At 47.3% G+C, this 21,904-nt stretch overlaps 1 protein-coding gene across 1 annotated transcript in view; it reads left to right on the top strand.

Annotated features, from left to right (window-relative positions):
* Nucleotides 1-8,789, top strand: part of SLC6A12 (solute carrier family 6 (neurotransmitter transporter), member 12) — a 30,169-nt gene extending 21,380 nt beyond the window's left edge. Inside the window, exons 12-14 of the mRNA XM_009694803.1 lie at nucleotides 4,013-4,113; nucleotides 5,185-5,355; nucleotides 8,646-8,789. Coding sequence (XP_009693105.1) covers nucleotides 4,013-4,113; nucleotides 5,185-5,355; nucleotides 8,646-8,789 — 416 coding nt within the window. The remainder of the gene's footprint in view (nucleotides 1-4,012; nucleotides 4,114-5,184; nucleotides 5,356-8,645) is intronic.
* The last annotated feature ends 13,115 nt before the right edge of the window (nucleotides 8,790-21,904 follow it).

The following is a 21,904-nucleotide window of genomic DNA, read 5'->3' as shown; positions in this document are numbered from 1 at the left end:
TCCCTCAACACCATGGGTTCATTTGCCCCACTCCACACAGCAGGACTTTACGCTCTTGATGTTCTGCTTTGTATTCATTGGGCTGATACTGGTCTAAAATGTAGTGAGAGGGCCAAGGTGAGGCATCTTAGTGGAAAAAAAAGTGCCTGGTGCCAATTATTAACATTTTTTTTCTCAGTCTCAGAATTGGCAGGGCTGAGCCTCTTGCTTACACTGTGAAGAATTACAGCATTTTTGCTAACACAAATATGCGTTCTGAGTTTCCCCTCTCCCAGCACATACGCCAACCACCCACCACTTGGCAGCTTCCCTCTGCTGCCAGGCAGCTGCTCTCACAAAGATCTGAGGATTTCCTTGCGGACTGCTCTCTGCCTGTGAAAGGATTGCGCGGCATCGGACCTGCTGATCACGTTCCCTAGAGGGGAGTGCCCGAGAGTTTTGGGGTATTTTCCCCACCCTTCTCCTCTCTCCGATCCACTGTTTGAGGGACAGGCAGCCCTCATAGAAGTAGGCATGGGTTTTGAGAACTGGGATTCACAATATGGTGCCACCAAAACACGCTGCAGGGAGGATATTTTCCAGGCACTCACAGCATGCACGTTAGGATTAGCTGTTTCAGGAGAAAGCAAGTGCCTCCAACGTTGCAGGAGAGCCAGAGGCTGAAACCATTAGGAGCGTTTACAAAGCTGAAGCAAACTGATGCTAGCAGGTACCTGTGGGTGGTCCTAGGGTGAACCCATGTTGTGCTGGTATAAATCTTTCTCTTGCTCTCTTGCTCACATGCAGTGTGGCTACCAGAAGCAGCAGCCTCCTCCTGCCTGGATCGTGCCTGTCAGGCTTGCTCTGGCTGCCTGTGCTTTATCCTCTCGGCTGCACCGGCTACAGGCAATCTTACACGCTTATTTATGGACCATAAGGGGCCTGCTCTGTGCACCTGGTACCCAAAGGGTGTGCAGTTGTTGCAGTGCCGCAATACCTCTGCTGCTGGTGTTGTGCATAGGTTTGGTGCAGGTGTTGATGCTGCAGGTTTGAGACAGAGAGGGAGCAGATACAAGCTCAGCACTACGGCATAAAGCCGAGGTCATCACCTATTGAAATTCTGTGGAGGAAATTTGGTATAGATGAATGCAAATAAATGCAGCTTGGGAGAAAAGATTTAAAAGGAGGGCTTTTTCATAGATTCCAAACTAGCAGATCTGTGAAACTCACTGTTTCTGAATATTGTAAAAATAAAATAAAATCTTTGTCCCTTTCAGTTTGGATATCACTTGCAGTTGTTATAAGCTATGTAAAATGGGAAGGGCTCCATAAGGACAAGGCATAAGGATGCAAGGAAATCTCTAGTTGGGTTCATGTGAAATTTATTCCCATGAGTTTATGCAGCAAAATTAAATGATTTGTCAAAAAAGCATGCAACAGCTTTGAAGGTGTATGGAATTGGTCAGCACAACAGAAGTGGTACCAGCATGCACAGATAACTGACCTGTGCCTGCTTACCATTCTTCCTTGTCTTGGGACACTGGGGATAACAGCAAACACCTTTGTTCATTCCAACAAAAATCTCTTTGGGAAATCTTTATGGTTTTCTCTGCAGGAGCTTTATCTAATCCTTCTAATGTGCTGGGAAGAAAGGGGAACTGCATGTGTCCTCCAGCTTCTAATTTGCTCAAAAAGCCAATGTTGAGTGATTGAACCAATGAATTCTTAAGCTTGATTACTTTTTCATCTGCCTGCGAAAGGTAGAACATGTAAAACCTGTTCATATACCCTTTGAGGATGTCCATGTCAGTCCCCATTGTGGTTCATCACATCACCTACTGATTGCCACATTGGCCATGGAAGCACAGGGCCTGATGGTTGTACTACAGAGAATAGGGCTAAGGACAGGTGGAGGCACACTGTAACTGACAACATAAGTTTTGGGTTGTTTTCTTGGTGGAGGATGGATGTCTGTTGTGTCATTGTTTTTGTTTGGCATCTTTGTATTTCTTTAATTACTATGTCTCTTCCACTAGATCCTAGACCCAAATTTGCAGTGAAACTTTGGCTTCCACAAAGTTGTGTTACACATGAATTTATCTGTCATATATCTGACACCACAGTGTGTTTCTGTGAAAACACTCTATGGTATAACAAACTGTGCTATGTTCACATTCTAAACTGCAAGTCACATCATTTATATTTTTTTTTTTTCACTCTGTGGAAGATTTTGGCTTTTTGGCAAAATAAATTTTTTATACTATCTCCCTTTCATCCCCAGTATATTTTCAGAAATGCTATCATCTGGAGCCTCATGATATTTACAGCTTGGAAGTTTTAGGCTTCTCTTCTCTGGTGTAGGCTGAGCTCCCACACAAGGCTGCGTGTCCCTTGATATGCCACAGCTTGTTGTCTTTGCTTGAGGCTAATTGTTAACTTGCCAACTCAAGATGGGAACCATGAGGTGTTCAAAGAACCTGTCACCCCCAGCCTAAATACTTCAAAAACCTGGGTTTAAAAGAGCTTTCCTTCAAACATTAGTCATGGGATATAGAAAATAATGCAAAGAATTACAAAAAAGAAAAGCACACATAATGTGCGTTTGTAGAATTCATAGTTTGGGTAGAAACATAATATGTGAATTTAATTCGAAGACATAAAAAAACAAACCAAAATAAAACTCACCAAACCTCAAATACTTGCAAGTGTGGCCAGTCCTCTAGGCATATATTTTGCCCAGCCCAGCCTTCTGGTGTTAAGATGCAAAGCAGCAAGGTCTCATCACGCTTGCAGGTGGGACCCATGACATGACAATGAGTCCACAGCTGGATGAACACCCCTAAAGGCAGAGCCTTTGTTTATCAACTAAGCACTGTAATAAAACTTTAATAAGACAAATATGGTATTATTTCATCTCAGAGGTGCTTAACTGGTAACCCTTCTTCTGGACAGGCTAGCTCCATTTTTTTGTCTAATCTAGTTTCTCTATTTTACCTGAGGCAGTCTGACATAGTACCTCTGGTTAGCTCTAGCTAGGAAGATGTTAGGGCATCTTATGAATAACACTTTGATTTTTCTTCATTTTGCACCTCTTTCTGGCCAACATTAGGTGCTTGATCCTTGAAGACATCTTAGAGCTTACTAAAAGATCTGCTGAAGTCCATCTGCATTATGTCATCTCCTCTATATACCATTGCATATATTTCCTCTTTCTGCTTTTAGTTGGGAAGAGTCAGCAGTTAGGGTCTGGCCAGTGGCAGGACTTTTAGATGCTGTTCAGAGATATATCCCATTCTGGTGCACTATGAGATTCAGGTGGGCCCCACGTACTGTGAACAACATAATCTAGTAAGTGAAACTAATGAGAGGGGAAGAAAGAGATCAGGCACCCACAGGACAGCTGCACTTGCAGATGGAAGATTTGGTTTCCAGAAGAGTTTGGATTGCCAGGTCTTCTGGGTTTATGCCAAAAAAAAATAAAATATTCTGTGCAAAGCAGGCTCTTGATGACAGGGGAAGTGCCCAGCTCAGTGGAGATTCTTTACATGACTTCCCTGGCGTGCAGGTCTGGTTACAAAGAGAGGATTTTGTTTGGTGTCCCCCACTCTCTTTGTTCCTTTTAGCACTCTGGGCTCATACAGTCCCATGCACTCAACCTGCAAGAGCTTTCCCTTGCTGACCTACCAACCGGGCACCCTTCCTTGCTTTGTGCAAGTCCGTACCTGCTCTTGGTGGCACACGGGCTGTATCCTCTCACTTACAGCTGCTGCTGTCTGAGGGACCGGGCACTTCTTCTGTGTCAAGCTTTCAAACTTATGCCTGAAGTTAAAAACCTCCATCTGTATTTAGCCACAGATGGGCCTTTTCAATGCCAGAAAGCCCATTACCTGCTGCTATAGTATTAGGATAGCAGTGTTTTTGCCAGGAGTAAACACTGAGGACAAAGAAAGTTGGGATCTGATGTGAATAGTGGTTGAAGGAAACAACAATGACCTGACCTCTGACTTTGTGTCTGTGCTGGCTCGTGGCCAAGGTGCCAACCGCTTCTACGACAACATTGAGGACATGATTGGTTTCCGGCCGTGGCCCTTGATCAAGATATGCTGGCTGGTGTTCACCCCGGGTATGTGCTTGGTAAGTGCAATTACAGCAACATGGCATATTATTCTGGGTCACCGGGTTCTCAGCAGAAAAGGTTGATCTGTCTTCAAGGTGCTGCTGTAAATTTTTCAAACTGCTATGGTGAAGCAGAAGCTTGTCCACAGCCGAGGCAGCTATTTATTACCTTTGTAAAGCCTTATCTTTTGCCTGGAAAACTAATTGAGCCTGAAAAGCCACTTGTTTACTGTGAAGGCAAATGTGTCCCTAAAGCCTGGAGAGCTTTGGTCAAATTACTTTTGAATAGAAGACCAGTGAGCATTACCCTGTTCTGAAATACTTACTTCAGCCAATGTTCCTGTGACAGCCCATAGTTCAGAAATATCTTTCCATGGCCATTTGCTTTCTGTGTTATTAAATATCTTTTAAAACTTCTGTGACAACTATGTTTAGAGAAAATGCACCCTAAGTCAGGCAAGTTCTTGTCTGTTTTGAGTTTATGTCCAGTCTTGCTCCACTGACTTTTACATGATTTCTGAGCCAAATTCTGCTCCTGCATCTGATGTTGTTTTCTTTGACCTCAGTAGGAACACAGGTGGGATCTATAGCTACAGCTTACAAAAAGATTTCTAGTCCTTTGTCCTTGAGCTCCAGCAGGAGTTGAATACCAGGGAAATTTTCAAAGCAAGCCTAATCCAGCCTAAATTATCTCAGACCTCTGTGGCTAGAAAGCCCCAAGAGGCATAAATCTGTGCCTGTGTGGTACTTCTGGAGGGCTTCTGCCAGGGAGAACAACAATTCCTGACTTTGATATGAATAAATTGCTGTCTCGATGCTGCTGGACCCTCAAAGCTGCTGCCACCTTTGCTTAGGTTGAACTCTTAGGAAGTCTGAAGGCTTTAGACTGCGGAGAAGCCTGGCCCTGGCTCTGAGATAACTCCTGTGCAGTCAGCATGCACCAAGCTCTGCCTCGCTGCAGCTAGCAAGGTCCGTGCTAGTTCATGCAAGACAGCATGCTCATTGCCACCCATCCGGTGGTAGGCTGGCCAGGCTGCCTGCCTTGGCTGCTCCCTTTGTGCTGGTATGTCTGTGTTTTCTGCTCCGCAGGCTGTCTTCCTGTTTTCCCTGATCAAGTACACACCCTTGAAATACAACAATTCTTACGTGTACCCACCCTGGGGCTACGTGGTGGGCTGGCTGATGGCACTCTCCTCCATGGTCTGCATTCCTCTCTACGCCATCTTCATCCTCCTGAAAACCAAAGGACCCCTGAAGCAGGTACTGGGATTGGGGTTGCTGGGCAGGTTGCTGCTACTTCCCCCGGACGGCTCATGGGAAGGGCCCCAGGGAAGATGCACGTGGCACATTTCTCCTCTGAGAAGGAAGGGAAGGGTGAGGGTGTCCCTTCCCCAGAATCCCCTGTGTCTTTTGTTGGCAATTTGGAGGGCTTGGAGAGTCTCAGCATAACTCCCAGGTTGATCATCAAATGTCCAGTCTTCCATGAGACATTGCACCACCATGCTCAGTGCAATATGTAGACATATGCAGAGCATCTCTAATGCTGGCTCCACTGCATGGCAGAGGACCCCCTCAGTGTGGACTACCCGAGGCCCCGGGCTGATTGGTTTGGTTTATGGTTCAGATGGTCCCACTGGTCATGTAAGTAAAGATGGCATGCCACCACCTTTGCCTCCTCTTCTGTTACTGACTGGTGCCAGTGCAAACCAAGTGCAAAACCAGGATCTGTTTTGCCTTTACTTCTTTTCCCTTGCTCCTGTTCCCCTTTTAGTCCTGTCTCAGGACTGTGTTATTTTGACTGAAGAAATTACCCGTGGTTATCAAAGAGGACATGCTCACAGAGCTGTAAAGGTCTACCCTGTGCCATGCCCAAGCCTATCCTCTTTCACTGTAGACACTTTGTCCTTGTCATAGGAAGAACTGTGTCTTGGAAGATGGTGTCATGGAGATGACACCCCATCTGACCCATGCGGAAAGACCTGAGTGATGTACAGTGCATAAGGATTTCTGCACAATCTCTCTTCTGGTCCTTCTCCATCCTCACTGACTGCAGGCTCATCTGTGGCTGGTTGGGGAGGGGACAAGGTGAACAGGGGATGGGACCATCCCTGTGTCTGTGGTGCAGATGTGACAGTCACATTGTGGGGTCATGGAGAGGAGGACCCTGCACTGCCAACACAGCCAGGGATGGGCTGGGTGCAGGATGTCCTTATCGGCTTCATTGCCTCAGGGAAGGTGAATCTGTGCCCATGGGGACTCTTATTTACTGACTGGGAGATGTGACTTAATAGGGAGCGACAGGAGTTGTGGCAGAGCTGGCTAATGCCCATCTCAGGCTCAGGAGAAGATACAGTGCAATGCCCAGATGGGAATGGTAGCAATGAAAGTCTTCAGAGAAACACTGAGAAGGGCATAAGCCATGCAGGCAGGAAGGTGGAGAAGTATGATGCTATGAAATAGTTCCTGTTTAGCTGCCTTTGGCCCTCCTGGTTGCTGTTGGTGGCCATGAAGAGATTACAAGGTTGGGAGGGAGCTGTGAGCTGTACACCTCCCAGTATGAGGAAATCCAGGTGAATCTTGTGCCAAGGTGCTGTGATATGATTTGCTCCAAGGTCAGACCTTGAGTCCTGCCTCTTACAGCCCTCTCCTGTGCTCTGGGCCATTTATCAGTAATGCATCTGTCCTTTCCCATGGCTGGTTTAAAGAGTTTGACTGGGTGGCTGACAACATGTCTGACTCCCCACAGCTCAGAAGTTTCGCATGTCTACGTGAGGACTTGGAGGTGTCAGTGAAATACATGCTCAAATGTCCCGCCTGCTAAACAACCAATATTTCTCATCTGTTGCAAAGTACTTTGAGCCCTTGGACTGAAATGCTGCTGTGAGTAGTGTTAATGCTTATTTTATAGCACATCTGAGGAATTGATTTGGTCAATTTCAGATGGAAGGTTTTTCTGTTTGCCCTGGTTTAAATGATATTAGTTGTAATTTCCAGGGACTTCTCAGTTATATTAGTATGAAGAAACTCCCAAAGATGTGGTTTAAGTATGCAGGAAAGAATCGGCTGCTAAACCTGAGCTGATTCAGGGGAGAATCAAAACCAACCATACGATATCTTCTGGAATAGCTGCACCTGTTTTGAAAACAGGTTTTCTCAAAATATACCTGTTCCTTTTTTCCAGTCACACCCCAGAAATGTAGTGAATTAATTTCCTAACACAGATGCTTCCAGGAACAGTGCCTTTCAACTGAATATTGCAAACCATTCACTGAAACCAAGTTTGTAATTGGTAATTATGATCAGTCACTGCAACAAACTGATTCCTCTTGTTACACTTGACTGACCAAGAAACACAAATGTTGTTTCCTAACGTGTCTGATTAAGACAGCTGAAGCTCCAAAGACTGAAAACTCGTGATGAACTGCTCACAGGGCAGCTGCAGGCCAAGGCCCATTTCAGAAATCATGGGGCAAATAGTTTTGAATAAAAGCAAAATCTGGGATTCTGGAAGGCACTTCACAAGGAGTGGAAGAACTGAAATTAATCCAACGAGTCATGGATGAATTGCCTGCTCTGCTTGTGATGCACTCTGCAAGGGAGGAGCGTGCACTGGCCTGAACAGCTTCTGATGGAAAAAGTTAGTAACTGTGAACGTCAGTTTTCATCAGGGAAATGATACACTGGCCCATGGAGTCGGGCAGGTGGCTGCAGGACATTGCGTATTCTTTGGCTTTGGGAGGAGACCAGGTGCTCAGGAAAGTGTGTGGCACCAGAGGGTCTTCAAAAATGGGATGAGAAAGACCAGAAATTCACAGCAGCAGTCCCTGTAGGCCAGCACCTTTTGCCCAAAGAGCTCCAAGTTCTTCACATTTTTTAAGAATAAACTCCCCAAAGCTGACATGACACAAGTGTACATGTGTGTGGAACAGCCTGCTGCACCCCTGTGTTGCGGAGGATGGGGGGAACTAAGGGCAGGCAGCTGCCCCACAGCCCCTGCCTGCATCCCTGCAGTCTGGCTGGCTGGAAGAGGGGAGCAGTCTGCGGAGGGGCTACTTTACCAGGGAAGTGCCACTGAGGTAGGTACCACCTACCACCCTGTTTTGGACCATAGCAGGAGATGTCCAGCACTTTCTGATGGTCAGACCATTTGGAAGGCTTTACAGCTCTCACTAAAGTCAATGGGAAGCACGGCTACTTGGCATAGGGGAAAAAAAAGGGGCTTTATGATGTTTTTTCCTTGGCCACAGTAAATGTCTGTGGGGCTAATCCCTAGCATCCTTCCTCCCAGAAACATGTCTGTGAGGAGTCTTGTACATCAGGTTGTCAGTCCACTGCCTGGGTTTGAGCCCAGAGGTGGAATAATTGTCACCAAAAGCAGTTAAAGTGAGCCTGCTCTCCTTCCTCTCCCTTTCACAGCCGTTTGGCAGGAGAGGAGCAGGGAGCCAGGAGCACGAGCTCTCTAGATGTCTTTGCCCGCAGCAATGGTTGTGGATCACTATTGGGTGTCAGTTTGTTTATCAGCTTAATTAACAGAGGCTTCCTCTCTGCAGCGGCTAACACAGCTGATTTCACCAGCGGAGGATCTGCCACAGCCAAAGAAGCACATGGCGGGGCTGTCCAAACTGAAGCGCAAGGGATGGTACCCTCCGGTCCAGGAGGTGCTCAGCATCACAGAGAGAGAAACCCACTTCTAAGGCCCTGGGGATGTCTCCTCCATACCCTGGACTGATTCGCTCTCTCCATCCTGAAGTGGTTTCTTTTCTTTCCTGGGTTCTTCTCTGCTTCACATCTGAGACAGAAGCATCTGCAACACCGTCTCCTTCCAGCCAGCTGGTTGCACCCACTGGGGACGGCATTTCTTTTGACACCCTGCGGACAACTCTCCCTGTCAGCAGCCAGGGAGAGAGCAACGTGCGTTTGTCAGAAGTGTCCTCTAGTACTGACCCTGGTAGGGAAGAGAAAAACAATGTATTAATGAAAAAAGAAAAGGAAAAAAAAAAAAAAAGTGGTCCTGTTGGGAGGAAGAAAGGAAACCACAGTGGTGTGAGAGAGCAGAGCATAAAGGTGTGCAGGAGCAAAGTTAAGGATGCAAAGGCACAAAATGATGGGATGTTAGCACAGGGAATAAGTAAGTTGGTTCAGAAGTACATAAGAAGCTGGAGGATGACAGAGGAAAGTGCATTGCTAGGTCACCTACGTACGAGGGAGAGGGCGCCAGGAGCATATCATAGGCAATGACGAAAGGAGGCTACAGCGTTCGTAGCTACAGCTTCAGTTGTCACTGAAAGGGAAGAGAGTGACAGGGTGCTTGATGCAATCATAGTTACTGATGATGGATCTCAAGGCAGTCTCAGGCTGGAAAGGGGGTGAGGAATAACTATCTAGGGGACTCGCTCTTGGTCAGAACTACATGGCCCAGTGAAAATGCATCCGAGAGTGAAACAGCTGAATCTTTGACAGTTCTTTCAGAAAATTCATGGAGTGAGGTAAAAGTCCCAGAGCAGCTGGTAAAAAAATTGAGCTGCAGCACAGCAGGGAGAAATGAGACCCTGGGGACTGTACGCCCACAAATTTAACTGCACTGATGGGGCATTTTGTAGAGGAATTAATGAAGGAGTTCATAGGCCTGATTCTGTGCTGCAGAGTAGCTTTGGGGCGAGGGTGGGAGAAGGATTGCGCTCCCTCGGCTTGGCTGAAGATGACTGCTTGGAGGATAAGGAAGACATAGTCAGGCTCAATAATCATAAGCTCAGGCAAGATAAAGCAATAATTAATAGGTAAGATGGGTTCATTGGAAGCAGATTGTGTTGAATTAAAGGTCTCTTGTTGCCAGTGTAGTCATGAATGTGAGGCAATGGCTGGGAGGGATTGCACTCGGATGCAGTGTTTGGTGCGGTGCCAGACAGCTCTGTCCTATGGAGGCTGGGGCTGTAAAACTCCCTGCCAAAACCCACTTGAATGCCTGTCAGAATTTCACAGTTAAAACCACAGGAAAAGCCAGTGGCAGGATCCCCCCAGGAGCTTTGCCGCAGTCAAGGGTACATGCGCCGGGGCACGGCTGTGTTGCAATAGTGGCGCATCAAACCACACCAGAGAATGGCCATTAAAAAGAATCAGAGATGCCACAGGCTCCTTTGCCTTGTTCCTCGTTCCAAGTAATTGCTTTTCCCTGTGCTGTGTGGAGATAAACCACCAGCACTGAAAGTAAGTGGGAAAATCGGGCCTCATCTGTGCAATGCGGTACCTATTCCAATTGCTATGGGAACCTTATCTTTTGCAGTTTCCTGTGAGTTTAACTGGTGAATTAGCATAGGGCAATCTTTCCCTCATTTAATTTCCTTTCCTTTAAAAACTAAAAACTTGGTGAAATGAACACTGAAAGTCAAGTATCAAAATTTGTACCTCTCTGGGACATTATTGTTTGATTGGAGATGATTTACTGTAAAAGGTAGAGATAGCTGGCAAACCTTGCTCTTGTTCTCTGCAAAGGACTGCAGCACCACATAAGATACCATTTATTTTATTTTTATTTTTTAAAGAGCCAAATGTCACATTGCAGCAGTAGTCATGGGAAGAGCTTAACATCCAGAGGCTTGCAGTCAGGCCTCATGGTAAATATTTTGGTGTTTTTTCCTCTCCCTCCCGGCGATGTTGCTCACGATTTGGTGGGGGGAGCAGCTCCCGGCAGTGGGTCTCTATGTGCAGCCGGAGCCAAAGCCAGTGGCTGCCACCAAGGAGCATCAGTGCCAGGGTGGCACAGCCGGGTCCGCTGGAGGAGTCACCATCCCTGGGGGGGTGCTGGGTGTCCACCGGGTGCTCGCTCTACGGCTGCCTCCCCACACTCGGAGCTGCAGCAGGGCCATGCAGGAGAGGTTTGATTTCAGGCGTGGGCTGCAGCGGCCTTGGCAGTGCCCATGGTCAAAGTGGTGGTATTGGTTTTGAGAAAGAAACCTGCCTTCTATTCTTCAACCAACAGAAAGGAAAGTTAAAGGACTGGGACTTGCTGTCCACGGGTTTCTTGTACGACCCTTGTAGGACATTTAACCCCTTTGCTCCTGCTGCCATGCCTTTAAGATGTAAGGTAGTGTTGTATTGCCAGAGAAGTCATGGAGATGTATTCGCTCCTTTTTCTGAGTTACTTGGATAACACTGCGAAAATCCTAGATAAAAATAAATCACTTTTCAGTTTTGAGCACAAATGTGGGGCTGTGTTATTGAAAATAACTACTGCATGAACTGGTTCCTCTGTTGCTTATGTATGATCTGATCGTAGCATCCCACTTCTGCCAGGAAGCAGCATATTTTAATAAAGTCAGAGGAGGTATTGTTGTCCCCATTGAAAGCAATTACAAAGTTCCCAGGATCAGGAAATTAATTCAGATGCTTTGGATGGGATTGACGGAGTCTCAGGAAGCTTAAGGGAAAGCCCAGTGACCCAAGTACACCCAGATGGGGGAACCAGGGAAAATGCCACCAATGGATGTCTTTTGCTATGAGACCTCTAGCATGCAGGCATAGTTAGAGACCAAGTAATGGTATGCTATATTTATACGAACATCTCAGGCATTGCTGCACACATACAACAGATCTGACAGGTCTCCATCAGCCCCTGGAAGCAGGCACTTCTGGGGACCCCTGAGTCTGATGGGAAAGTGCTCCTTTCCTGTGCATCACAAGGGTGTAAATACACTATCGAAGGGATGATATGGAGAGGAGGGAAAGATTTTATTTTTTTCCCCCCTGTAATTGTTGATAACATGCCAAGACATGATGCATTTGAAGCTGAAGTCCAAGGGAAGTTACAAGGTGGCCATACTGTGCTGCTCCTCCTGGTTGGAGGAAAAACACTGTCTATAGAAAAAAGAATAGACATCTATCAAGCACCTAATTACCACTTCTGAGTTTTCAGGTTTTTTTTTTCATTAAAAAGGCCATTTTCACCTCTCTCCCCAGAAAGGAATGCCAGGAAAATAGTTTGTTAAAAAAGAAATCAAGCCAAAAGGTCTTGTATTTTCCTTCTCTTTTCTTCATTCTCTGTTTCTTTCCTTCCTATTTTTCCCATTCCTTCCCCTTCAGCCTTCCCTCCCTTCTTCCTTTGACAGTGGCAAACAGAAAAAAAAAAAAGGAGAAGGAAATGATAGTTGAAAACTTGTACTGGACAAAATTTGAAGAAAGAAAGATAAAACAAATGGCAAACCAGCCAAACAAGTTGTTAAGAGTTCTTTGCTTGCCACAGTCCCTCTCATCACTCATCCACCCTCCCAGCCAGAGAGGCTGTGTCCATCCCTGTGTGCACCAAACAAGCCCCTTCCCGTGCCCTTCTGGCATATTTCTTTTTCCCAAAGAGAAATGTGTCATTCTTGAGCCTATTCCCTTAGTTCCTTGTCTGAATGAAGGTGATTCCTGATCTGTCTGGATTCCTGCTCCCTGCACTTGGTCAGGTACGGAGGCACTGTGGTGACCCTTTCATGGCCCCATGGCTGCAACCGGCCAGGGAGCCCTTTCATCCAGGCCCTGGAGGACTCTTAGAGCAATTCTTACACTTCTGCCTTTGTCCAGCATGAAATAATAAGTATTTCTTCTCATCATCAGGATATCTTCAATTTTCATAGAATCATGGAATGGTTTGGTTGGAAGGGACTTAAAGATGATCAAGTTCCAACTCCTCTGCCGTGGGCAGGGACACCTTCCACCAGATCAGGTTGCTCAAAGCCCCATCCAACCTGGCCTTGAACACTTCCAGGGATGGGGCATCCACATCTTCTCTGGGCAACCTGTTCCAGTGCCTCACCACCTTCACACTGAAAAATGTCTTCCTTATATCTTAACCTAAATCCATCCTCTTCCTGTTTAAAGCCATTGCCCCTTGTCCTATCACTACTTGCCCTTGTAAAAAGTCCCTCCCCAGCATTCTTGTAGGCTCCTTTAGGTACTGGAAGGCTGCTAGAGGAACAACCCCAACAACCCGAGGTGCTCCAGCCCTCGGATCATCTTCGTGGCCTCCTCTGGACTTGCTACAACAGGTCCATGTCCTTCTTGTGCTGAGGACCCCAGAGATGAAGGCACCACTTGACTCTGAACATAGTTTTTAGAGGAGAGGAGAATTGCAGTGGCATATCATCTTGGTTGGAGCTCAGCTCTCAAACCTTCTCCTGCCCCAGGTGACCATGGTAGCCCTCAGGCAAAGTGATCTGCTGTAGCTCCCAATGAGCTGGAGATGCAGCTGTGCCCTCCCTCCAGCCCTCAACTTAGTTTTTTGGGTGGAGAGAAGCTACACTCAGGATAGCCCTAGTGCAGGGGTTAGCTACCAAGGACTGAAGCCCCAGCTCCCTCCTCAGCAAAGCTCTTAATTTTCCCTTGATCCCGTGCATGTATTGCACCTTGCCAAGGGCCAGGAGAGGACAAAGGGCAGTAGGGACTGAGCTGGAGGAAACGGGGCATTTTTGTTTGTGAAAACCCTCAGAAGAGCAGGAGAGGCTGGTTTCTCAGATTTTAGGTCATGTTTGTGTTGTGTGAGTTATGGGTGCTCTGCAGCAGCTGTGTGGTTTGTGCTTGCATCTGGGAACTTGCCTGAGCTTTTGCTTTCCTGGTGTGTGGCAGGAGGAGTTTGGTGAGGTGCTTTCCTGGTCTTGAAGGGAGGTGGGCCTTGCCCAGGTAGAAATAAAAGACAGCAGCCAAGTGACTTGAGTGCACAGCCAACAAGGGCCAGGAAAGAGGCAGTCTGTGGTCATGGGGGTATAGAGAGCGTCAGGTCATCTTGCTGTTCTTTGCTTTATTACGTGACATGCGCTTACGTACAGTAACCTTGTGCTAATTAGCTAAGTCAGGCTTGAACAGGGTCAAAGGGGAGTAATGTTGACCAAAGAAGATAAAATAATATTCGCTTTCAAAAGGCAAGGATTAAAATGTAAAACTTCATATAAATATGAGGAGATGTGTATATGCTGCCGTACAGTTCCCCCTGCAGGGCTGCAGGGAAGGGCTGGGGCATCAAAGTCCAAGACTTTATTCCTGAATCTCTTGCTGGGCCAAGGGAAGAGAAGAAATGTGTCTAACAGTGCTTGGGGGTGCAGTGGGGAGTTTGTTTTGCTTTGTTTTGTTCTGAAACCCAGAATAAGCTCTGCCCCCTTGACTGTTCTTGGAGCACGATCCTGGCTCTGTTTTGAATCCCTGACCCATGACTGTCTCTGCAAAGAAGGACATGTATTTTCAGAGTTGTCTATTCTGGTTTGCCAAGCCTATGCTTGGAAAGCTATGTGGAAAAGAAAAGGATTCCCAAGGAGGAATACTTTCAATGGCTGTGCAAAGCCAGTTGTGGGTGACTCTATCCTGTCTTGCTTTTGGTGACAAGCCAAGACCATGCTGTGAAATAGTCTCTCCATTTTTTTTTTCTCTTTTTTTTTTTTTTACAGCCTGTAGAACAGTTTCCTGCCCAGCCTAGGTTACAGCCAGGACAGGGAGGTTTACCCCGCTAGCTGTCTAGGGTGGCTGCTCTGGACCGGAGGCGTGCTCACACTCATTCGCTATTTGCCAGTGGTCACTAGACTTTTCCAAAATATGCTTTATCAAGCGTGAGGCTTTTGTTGTGCCATGGTGTAGATAGTGGTCCCTGGAGAAGGATGAGTGATTACAGGCAGTCTGTTGCCTTTCTCAACGTCATATTTCAACAGGAGATGAAACGAGCTTCTTTTTCTTGTGGAGGAATAAACGCATCCCCAAACAAAAAAGCAACCTGTCACTTTCCCACATCCTGGAGAAGGGCCATCACCAGGTTGTGCAACATGAGCCTCCCTCCCCACACACTAGCTTTGAAGTGGGGATGACCTGAGAGCTAGAGCCTGGTGTTTCTTGACCAGCCTCTCCAGGAGCAAAGGGCTTTGTGCTGGGATACTGCAAGCAGCACACAAGTGGGCCCAGGAGCTGCTGAAGAGAAATCCCACCAGTGGCAAGGCACAGTGGTGTAAATCGGAAACCCTGGGTTAGCCTCTTCAGAACAACAGGAGGCAGCCTGGCAATGAGAACTGGCCCAGTGTTGGGCCTTAATCTCATAATTTTGGGGAAAACATGTCCAGGTAGTGTTAGCTTTTGGTGTTCTGCTTTCAGATGAGGTATGAATTCCCCAGACCGTCCGGGGGACCGTGGCTCCCAGTGGCACCAGTGTGATGTGCCCATCAGTCACACAACAGCGAGATGGCAGCGGAGTCCTCTCTCCCATGCCCCATGCGGTCCTGTCCCATGGCTGGCTGTCCCATTACCAACACCGGGCTCTCCCATTCCTGGCTGCTTTTGTAGTGCTCAGCTTTACATCTGCTGTTTAGCTAAAGTGTAAGCCATTGGCTAAGTGAAACTGGAGCCCAGAGGCAGCCTGCGGTTGTCCTGTCCCATAAACCTCCTTGTCCAGGGGCCCAAGTGTGGGAGCGTGTGTCTCCACATGGGCGAGCGGTGCGGACAGGCACAGTTAGGTTTTTTCAGAGCCTGTGGGTGGACAATCTTTGAATGCTTTAAGAACATATTGATTTTACAGTGACAAGTTGGGAAAATGCCAGGAGTTAATTTCCTTTCTTTTTGTATTTTTCAATGAGTTACCTGCCCTAGCCAGCAGTTAAAAGATCCAGCTTTTAAAAGTTGTTTGATGTCTAAAATTTTGCATAATGTAATTTTCAATATGACCCCTGGTCCAGCCTCTTTTGCAGTTCAAGACAGGGATGGCATTTCCCTTGCACTTGGGGGTGGTCGAGCTCAATCCCACTTTCCTGCTTCCCTGGTCTCTAGGCAGTTGGAATTGGGTTTTATTAGGGCAGAGGGGTGCTGACCTGTGTGGTTACTTCTGGGGGGTCTCTCCAAGCAGCTGTCAGGGGAGGCAGCAGCCAAACCTTTGCTGTTCGGTCCTCAGGCTCCTGTGAGTCTCCGTATGCAGAGGAGAAAGGCGCAAGGGGGCCAGTCCCTTTCATAAAGTTAGAGATGCTGATCTGAGATGGGTGCGGGTGCGTTAGGGCATCTGGGGGAGAATTATGCTTTGGTATTTTTTGTGTCTTAATCACAGCACTAATGTCCATGTTGTGACCGAGACTGGTAAGTAAATACATTGCTGCTGGCTTTTCAAGTTTGTGAGCCTCTGAACCTTGACTATAAGTAGAAGTCATTTGGAATCTTGGTAAAACTTTCCAAAATTGCTTCCCTCTCTGAAAGGAAGTGAAGGGTGTTTTACTGACCCTGGGCAGAGGTGTCAGCAGCACCTTCTGGTTGTTTTGGCCAAAGTCCCTCGGACAGGCTGACGTACAGCACATTGAATGACGGCAAAGCAATTTCCCACTGCCTGATTCTATCAATAGAAGCAAATCCCCTGAGGATGAAACACGATTACTGCAAACAAGGGCTCATTTTGGTTGTGTGCATCACGTGGGCAAGCAGCAGCAAGGCTGCAGGCTGGAGACGTTTTCTCTCATGGTGCAGGCACTGTCCCTTCCTATATGGTGATAAATGAGATGGTACCTGCGTGGTACTTCATAGAGAAACCTTTGCTCTTCTTCATCCTCTTGTATCCAAGGGCCGTGTACTTATCACGATGGAGCACCTGTGGTGGGCAGTGGTTTTACTGCCTCTGTTGTTAACTTGCCCTGGCTTGCATCTCATACTCAAATCTGTTCTCTTTTTCCTCCACACCTGTCACATTTTTCCCCACACTCCTGTGCATTTGAGGTCAAACACAGCTGCGCAATAAGGCTTCTTCTCCCTGTCGGAGAGCATTGCTATATAGTTGTATTGGGAAGTGCCATAAGCTCTATCAGTATGACTGTACTTATGCTGATTTAAAGCACCTACCTCAGAGCTTTTATCAGCATAAGCCTCTTAATAAAGAGGGAAAAAATCATACGCTCTCCTGGTAGAGCTATACCAATGATGTAACCATACCTAAGGACACATTGACTTTAAAGTTAGGTTGGTTTAACACAGCATGTGATTTCAGTTAAATCTTCCAAAGTATGTGAGGACACTTCTGCTTATGTTCCATTCACACTAATTTTAATTTATATCAAGTCCATCAGGATCAAGTTTGAGCTAAGTTGAACACAGTGTTACTTTTCACACTGCTTTGGATAGATTAGCAGCAATAGAGCTAAATCATCAGAATCCCCTGTGAGAGCAGTTTCAACGATAGAAAGATGCTCAGTTTTTTTAACTGCAATTCTCAAAACAACCGGCAGACACAGGCATACTTTCATCATGACTATGTCCACCTATCACCCAAATGGTCTTTAAACTGGAATAATCATGCTTGCAAAGTGGGCTCTCTGGTTTAATTTAGCCTAACTGGTTTTGGTTTAGATGGGTGACACTGGTTGCTTATGCATAGAGAAGCCCTAAGAGAGCTCCCTGCGGTGGGTAGGTACCGTAACCCTGCTGTTACACAAGTCCTGTCAGAAGTCCTCCCTGCAGAAATCCCATGGCTGGTGTCCCTGACAGCTCCTGCTTCTGGTTCCTGGGGCCTTGTGCCCCTTGTTGGTGTGCTGACCAGGAGGTGCACATCGCAGGGACATTGGACACCTCGTTTCACCCAGAAACCCCTGCAGCAAGGGAGATAGCTGGGAAGACGGGGGCCAGGGGAGACTCTGCCATGCTTAGAGTCTGCTCCCAAATCCCACCATGGACACCAGTGGTACATGGCCTCCTGGGTCCCCCTGCGAACACTAGTGTCCCTGTGTCATCTGGACCCCAGGCATGCTTGCACTCTGGGGACTCTGGCCTTCGGAACATCTCTGGAGAAAGCCAAAAGCCTGCAGGTAGGTGCCCTACCTGTGTCAGTGCTTAAGGACTAACCATCAACCAGCTCAAGAGCTTTCTGGCAGCTCCTGGGAGGCAGGCGCTGGTAATTAAACCTTGCACTTTGGAAGGGCAACTTGGTCTGTCTTTGCACAGCAGGAAACTGAAATCTGTGTCAAAATGAGGTGCTGTAGCTATCAGCATGATCAGACGAACGGGCTGGGCTACCCACAGGTAGGGGCCATCCTCAAGCCCACCGCCAGCTTTGCTGCGGCCAGGGAAGGAGAGGTTGTGACGGTGCAGAGGCCTGAGCTTTCCCTGTGCTTTAGCTGTGAACAAAAGTCATAGGCATGATACCCTGTGTGAAGCAGTGTGTCTCTCTCCTCTCAGAAAATTCCATATTTACAGCTGTATTTCAATCAAATGGAAAAATTGGTTACACACCTGGAAGTACTCTACCCAAACAAACTGGAGGTGAAGGCTCTTCATTGAAAGAAAGAGTACGGAAAATGCCATTGTGACCTCTTTGAATGCATGGATTTTATTTTAGTGGCCTTTTCTTGCTCTGCTACCTAATATCCCCCCTCCTCCCATAACACCTCTCAGGACTTGTCAGATTGATCTTCCTCATTTTGTGCTGGAGGACCCTTGGTCCTTCAGGTCTCACTTGCTGACAGAAAGCTCACTGCTGATAAATCTTTAGCAGAGGAAGCTTTTCTCCCAGGTGTTTCTCAACCACATGAGTTAAGCTGAAGTGCACAGGACAAACAACAGAAAAAACACTGAACTTAACAGAACTTGGCTGTTTCACAGCTGATGAAGTCTTACTGCCAGTACCTCCAGTGACACTATCTCACTAGTTCTCCCTTTCTCCAGAGTATTCCAGGGGGAAAAAATTAATAGGTGAGCCCTGAACAAAAGTGCTCCAACCCAATCTATTTTTCTTTTGCAGGTCACCTTTAATCTCCTCCAAGGTGGAAATTCCTTTTCTTTTCTCGTACTTATTTCCAGGTTTGTTCTTACTGTATTTCTTTTACATTATTTGTTCCTCCACCACGTTGTGCTCTGTTTGCAGTGCTGGCAGTGGAAGTGATTTTAAAATGCCCAGTCTTTGAAACAAGTGATCTCCAGATGAAATTGCTTTCAGGGGCTTCTAGAAGCTGCAGGGGCAAGTGGCATAAATGTAGATTTAAGACCAGTGGGTGAAGGCAACTGTAAATAAAAGTGCTAGCTGTGGAAAGTATTGGACCGGTTTCCAGGGGAAGGATATTTCAAAGATGCTGTGTGTCCTGGGAGCATGGCTGGCAGCCTCTGGAAAACTATAAATGTGTGAGGCAAGACCTCTCCCTACGCTGTAGGACTACCTCATCCCACCTTGACTGGCAGCGATTGCACAAGGTGCCCAAGATCAGGAGGAGCCCAGGTTCTGGCAGCTTTCCTGGGGCAAAGAGGCCAGCGAGGCTAGGAGGTGATTACGTTACTGGGTCTTAACAGCCCAGCCACTGCTGACGAAGCAACCCTAGACCCCACCAGCAGATTTTTCAACAGGCTACCTGGGTTGGGAGTCCTGTATAGCACCTGTGGGTGCAAGGTGGAAGGACTGAGCACAGGAATTGTCCTGCCTTACCTACCTTGGGCTTACGTGTTTTCCCTGTCTATACCCTACTGACCACCCTTTGGGGGAGGATGGCTTGGCTGGCAGGAGTCAGACCAGACCTGAACTCTGAGCCTGCTCAGGGAGGAAGGAGGCAAGCCAACTTGGCCCTCACCGCAGGTTGGCAGGGTGGCTGAGGTTGCGGAGGAGAAGGCTGTGTCTTAAACTGGGCTCAAAAAAGAGTGCCTGCCAGGCCTGCTGTGCTGGCCAGCTTTGCTTCCCTTTGGAAGCGGTGAACTTGGTGGGCTTAGTCAAAGCCAGGCAGCCTCACAGCTAGCAGCAGCTCTTTTCAGTGAGTGCAGCCCTATTCCTCTTTGCAAATTATCCTTGAGTGATCATACTTTGCTTATTTTACAATGATTGTGCTAATGATTTTTGCAAATGAATTTTAAACCAAGAGATGGCTAGCCTGATTATTTGGCTGCTTTTACTGCTGTCATCGCATCCAATAGCTGTTATTCAGAAAACACTCTTTGCACTTGTGTTTACTCACCCAGATTATATGGTGGGGTTGGGCTCTTTTGCTGAATACTTCCCAAGCCACCAAAAGCTTTGGATGTGGCAGCCCAAATGCTTCAAATGCAAATACTCAAGCCAGCAAGTATTTGTCTATCTGCCAAGCTCCCATTTTCTGGGAACATGCTGGTGAATCAAAATTTAGTCTCATGAATGTTTATGGACAACAACCAAGAGAACAGCTTCAAACCCCACCCTTCCAAACAAATTCTGCTTCTCTCCTAAGGCATGTTCCCAAATTCATTTTGGCTTATCAGTCCATGTCTCGTCCTAGCTGAGTATGAAATATCCATGTACTCTCTTCTCTTCTTGGTCCCACTTTCCTTTCTTCTGGGAAAGGAAAGGCTTGCTCAGACTGATGCTGAAAGACATTCTTGTTCCCCAGTGCCTTTGGTACTCACTGCCTGCTTCTGCCTCTAACTCACACAACAAATGTTATACAGAAAAACACCTTTTGTTTTCAAACTGAGTTTTTATCCCCTCAGTGGAAATGGCTGCTTCCTGGGCTGTTTTCTCTCCAGACCAGCAGTTCATGAGGTGGGGAGATGGTTTGTTGTACTTCCAGTGAAAGGAGTGAATGTCTTTGCTTATGGCAATTGGTTGACCCACTGTGGTTCTCAGGTGTTCCTCAGCCAGGTCTGTATGGGGAGCTGTGAAAATGCATATAACAGGCTGGTTCCCTCAGGCCTGAGATCTGTACCTGCCCTGCAAGAAAACTGCCACCATCTCTGTCTTTTTATTTTAGGAGGTGTCACATCAGTAAGGGACTTGAGGAGAGATTGAAGACCAAGAGGGAACAGTGATGGACAGGCTAATGCCGGGCACAGCGTGCTCAGGAAAGGGTGAGTTATGATATCTCTGTAGCTGAAGTTTCATTCCTTTTGACAAAAGGAGGCCAGGGGCTTTGCTGCTGGCTCCCCATTGAAACTATCATCTGCAGGTACCTGCTGTAATTTGGTTTGTTTGGCCAAAGCAAATGTGACCTGGTAACATGACATTACATTTAAAAAGCCCTTTCCCAGCTTGGGCCCCATGGCAGCTGCAAAGCAAGGCTGGCAGATGAGGGAGCGCTGAGCCTCCTGCATGGTCCAGCACATCCAGGGCTGTGCCCACACATGCCCCATGGGATGTGGGAAGCGTACGTCTGCCGGTCTGGCTCTTGGCAAGAGCTCCGAAGAAGCTCTCTGAAACACTGTGAGCCTTGGCTCACTGGGCAGGGACCTGATCTCGCTCCTGCGAGACTCAGCTGGCAGCAATTCCAGCAGAGCTCCATGTCATGACGGGTGATAATGACTGCACTACACACTCCCTGTCCTTGCAGGTCTGGCCAGTGCAGGCTGTGCTCACTTGCATAAATGGAGAATGGGTTTTCTAGAGAGTGAGGGCAGCACATTTTAACTGGCTGTTTTTTATCCCAGACAAGAGTCTAAAGGAAAGATTTCTGAGCCAGATCTAGTTTACCTCTCTTTTAACTTAATTAGCTGCTAAATAAGAGGTGCTCAAGCTCACAGAGCGGCATGGGGAACACAGGCTCCCTGGCAGAGGAGAGGGATGAGGATACTCTGTCAGACCCACAGCTCGCTCTCAGAAGGGATTCCCGCTTACAGCATTTGCTTCAGCTCAGAGAGGATGCTTTTTTTGTCAGGATGCCTCCAGCCTGCGTACAATCCTCCCACTCAGCTCTCAAACCCTCCTGGGTTTACCCAGCAAAAGTAATTTTCTTCCTCCATTTTCCCTCTAGCCAGCCTTGCCAGCCCTCCTGGCACCTCCATCTTTCACCTTTAATGGCTGAAATAACCCTACGGTGGTCTTACTGCCTCCTCCATGCTCCTCTACTGTCGGCTTAGTGTGAAATGTGACCTGTAAACATAGCCCATT

Source organism: Cariama cristata, unplaced genomic scaffold (assembly GCF_000690535.1).
Source record: "Cariama cristata isolate BGI_N322 unplaced genomic scaffold, ASM69053v1 scaffold21472, whole genome shotgun sequence".
Classification (NCBI taxonomy): domain Eukaryota; kingdom Metazoa; phylum Chordata; class Aves; order Cariamiformes; family Cariamidae; genus Cariama; species Cariama cristata.
This window is presented reverse-complemented; position numbering and strand designations above follow the sequence as displayed.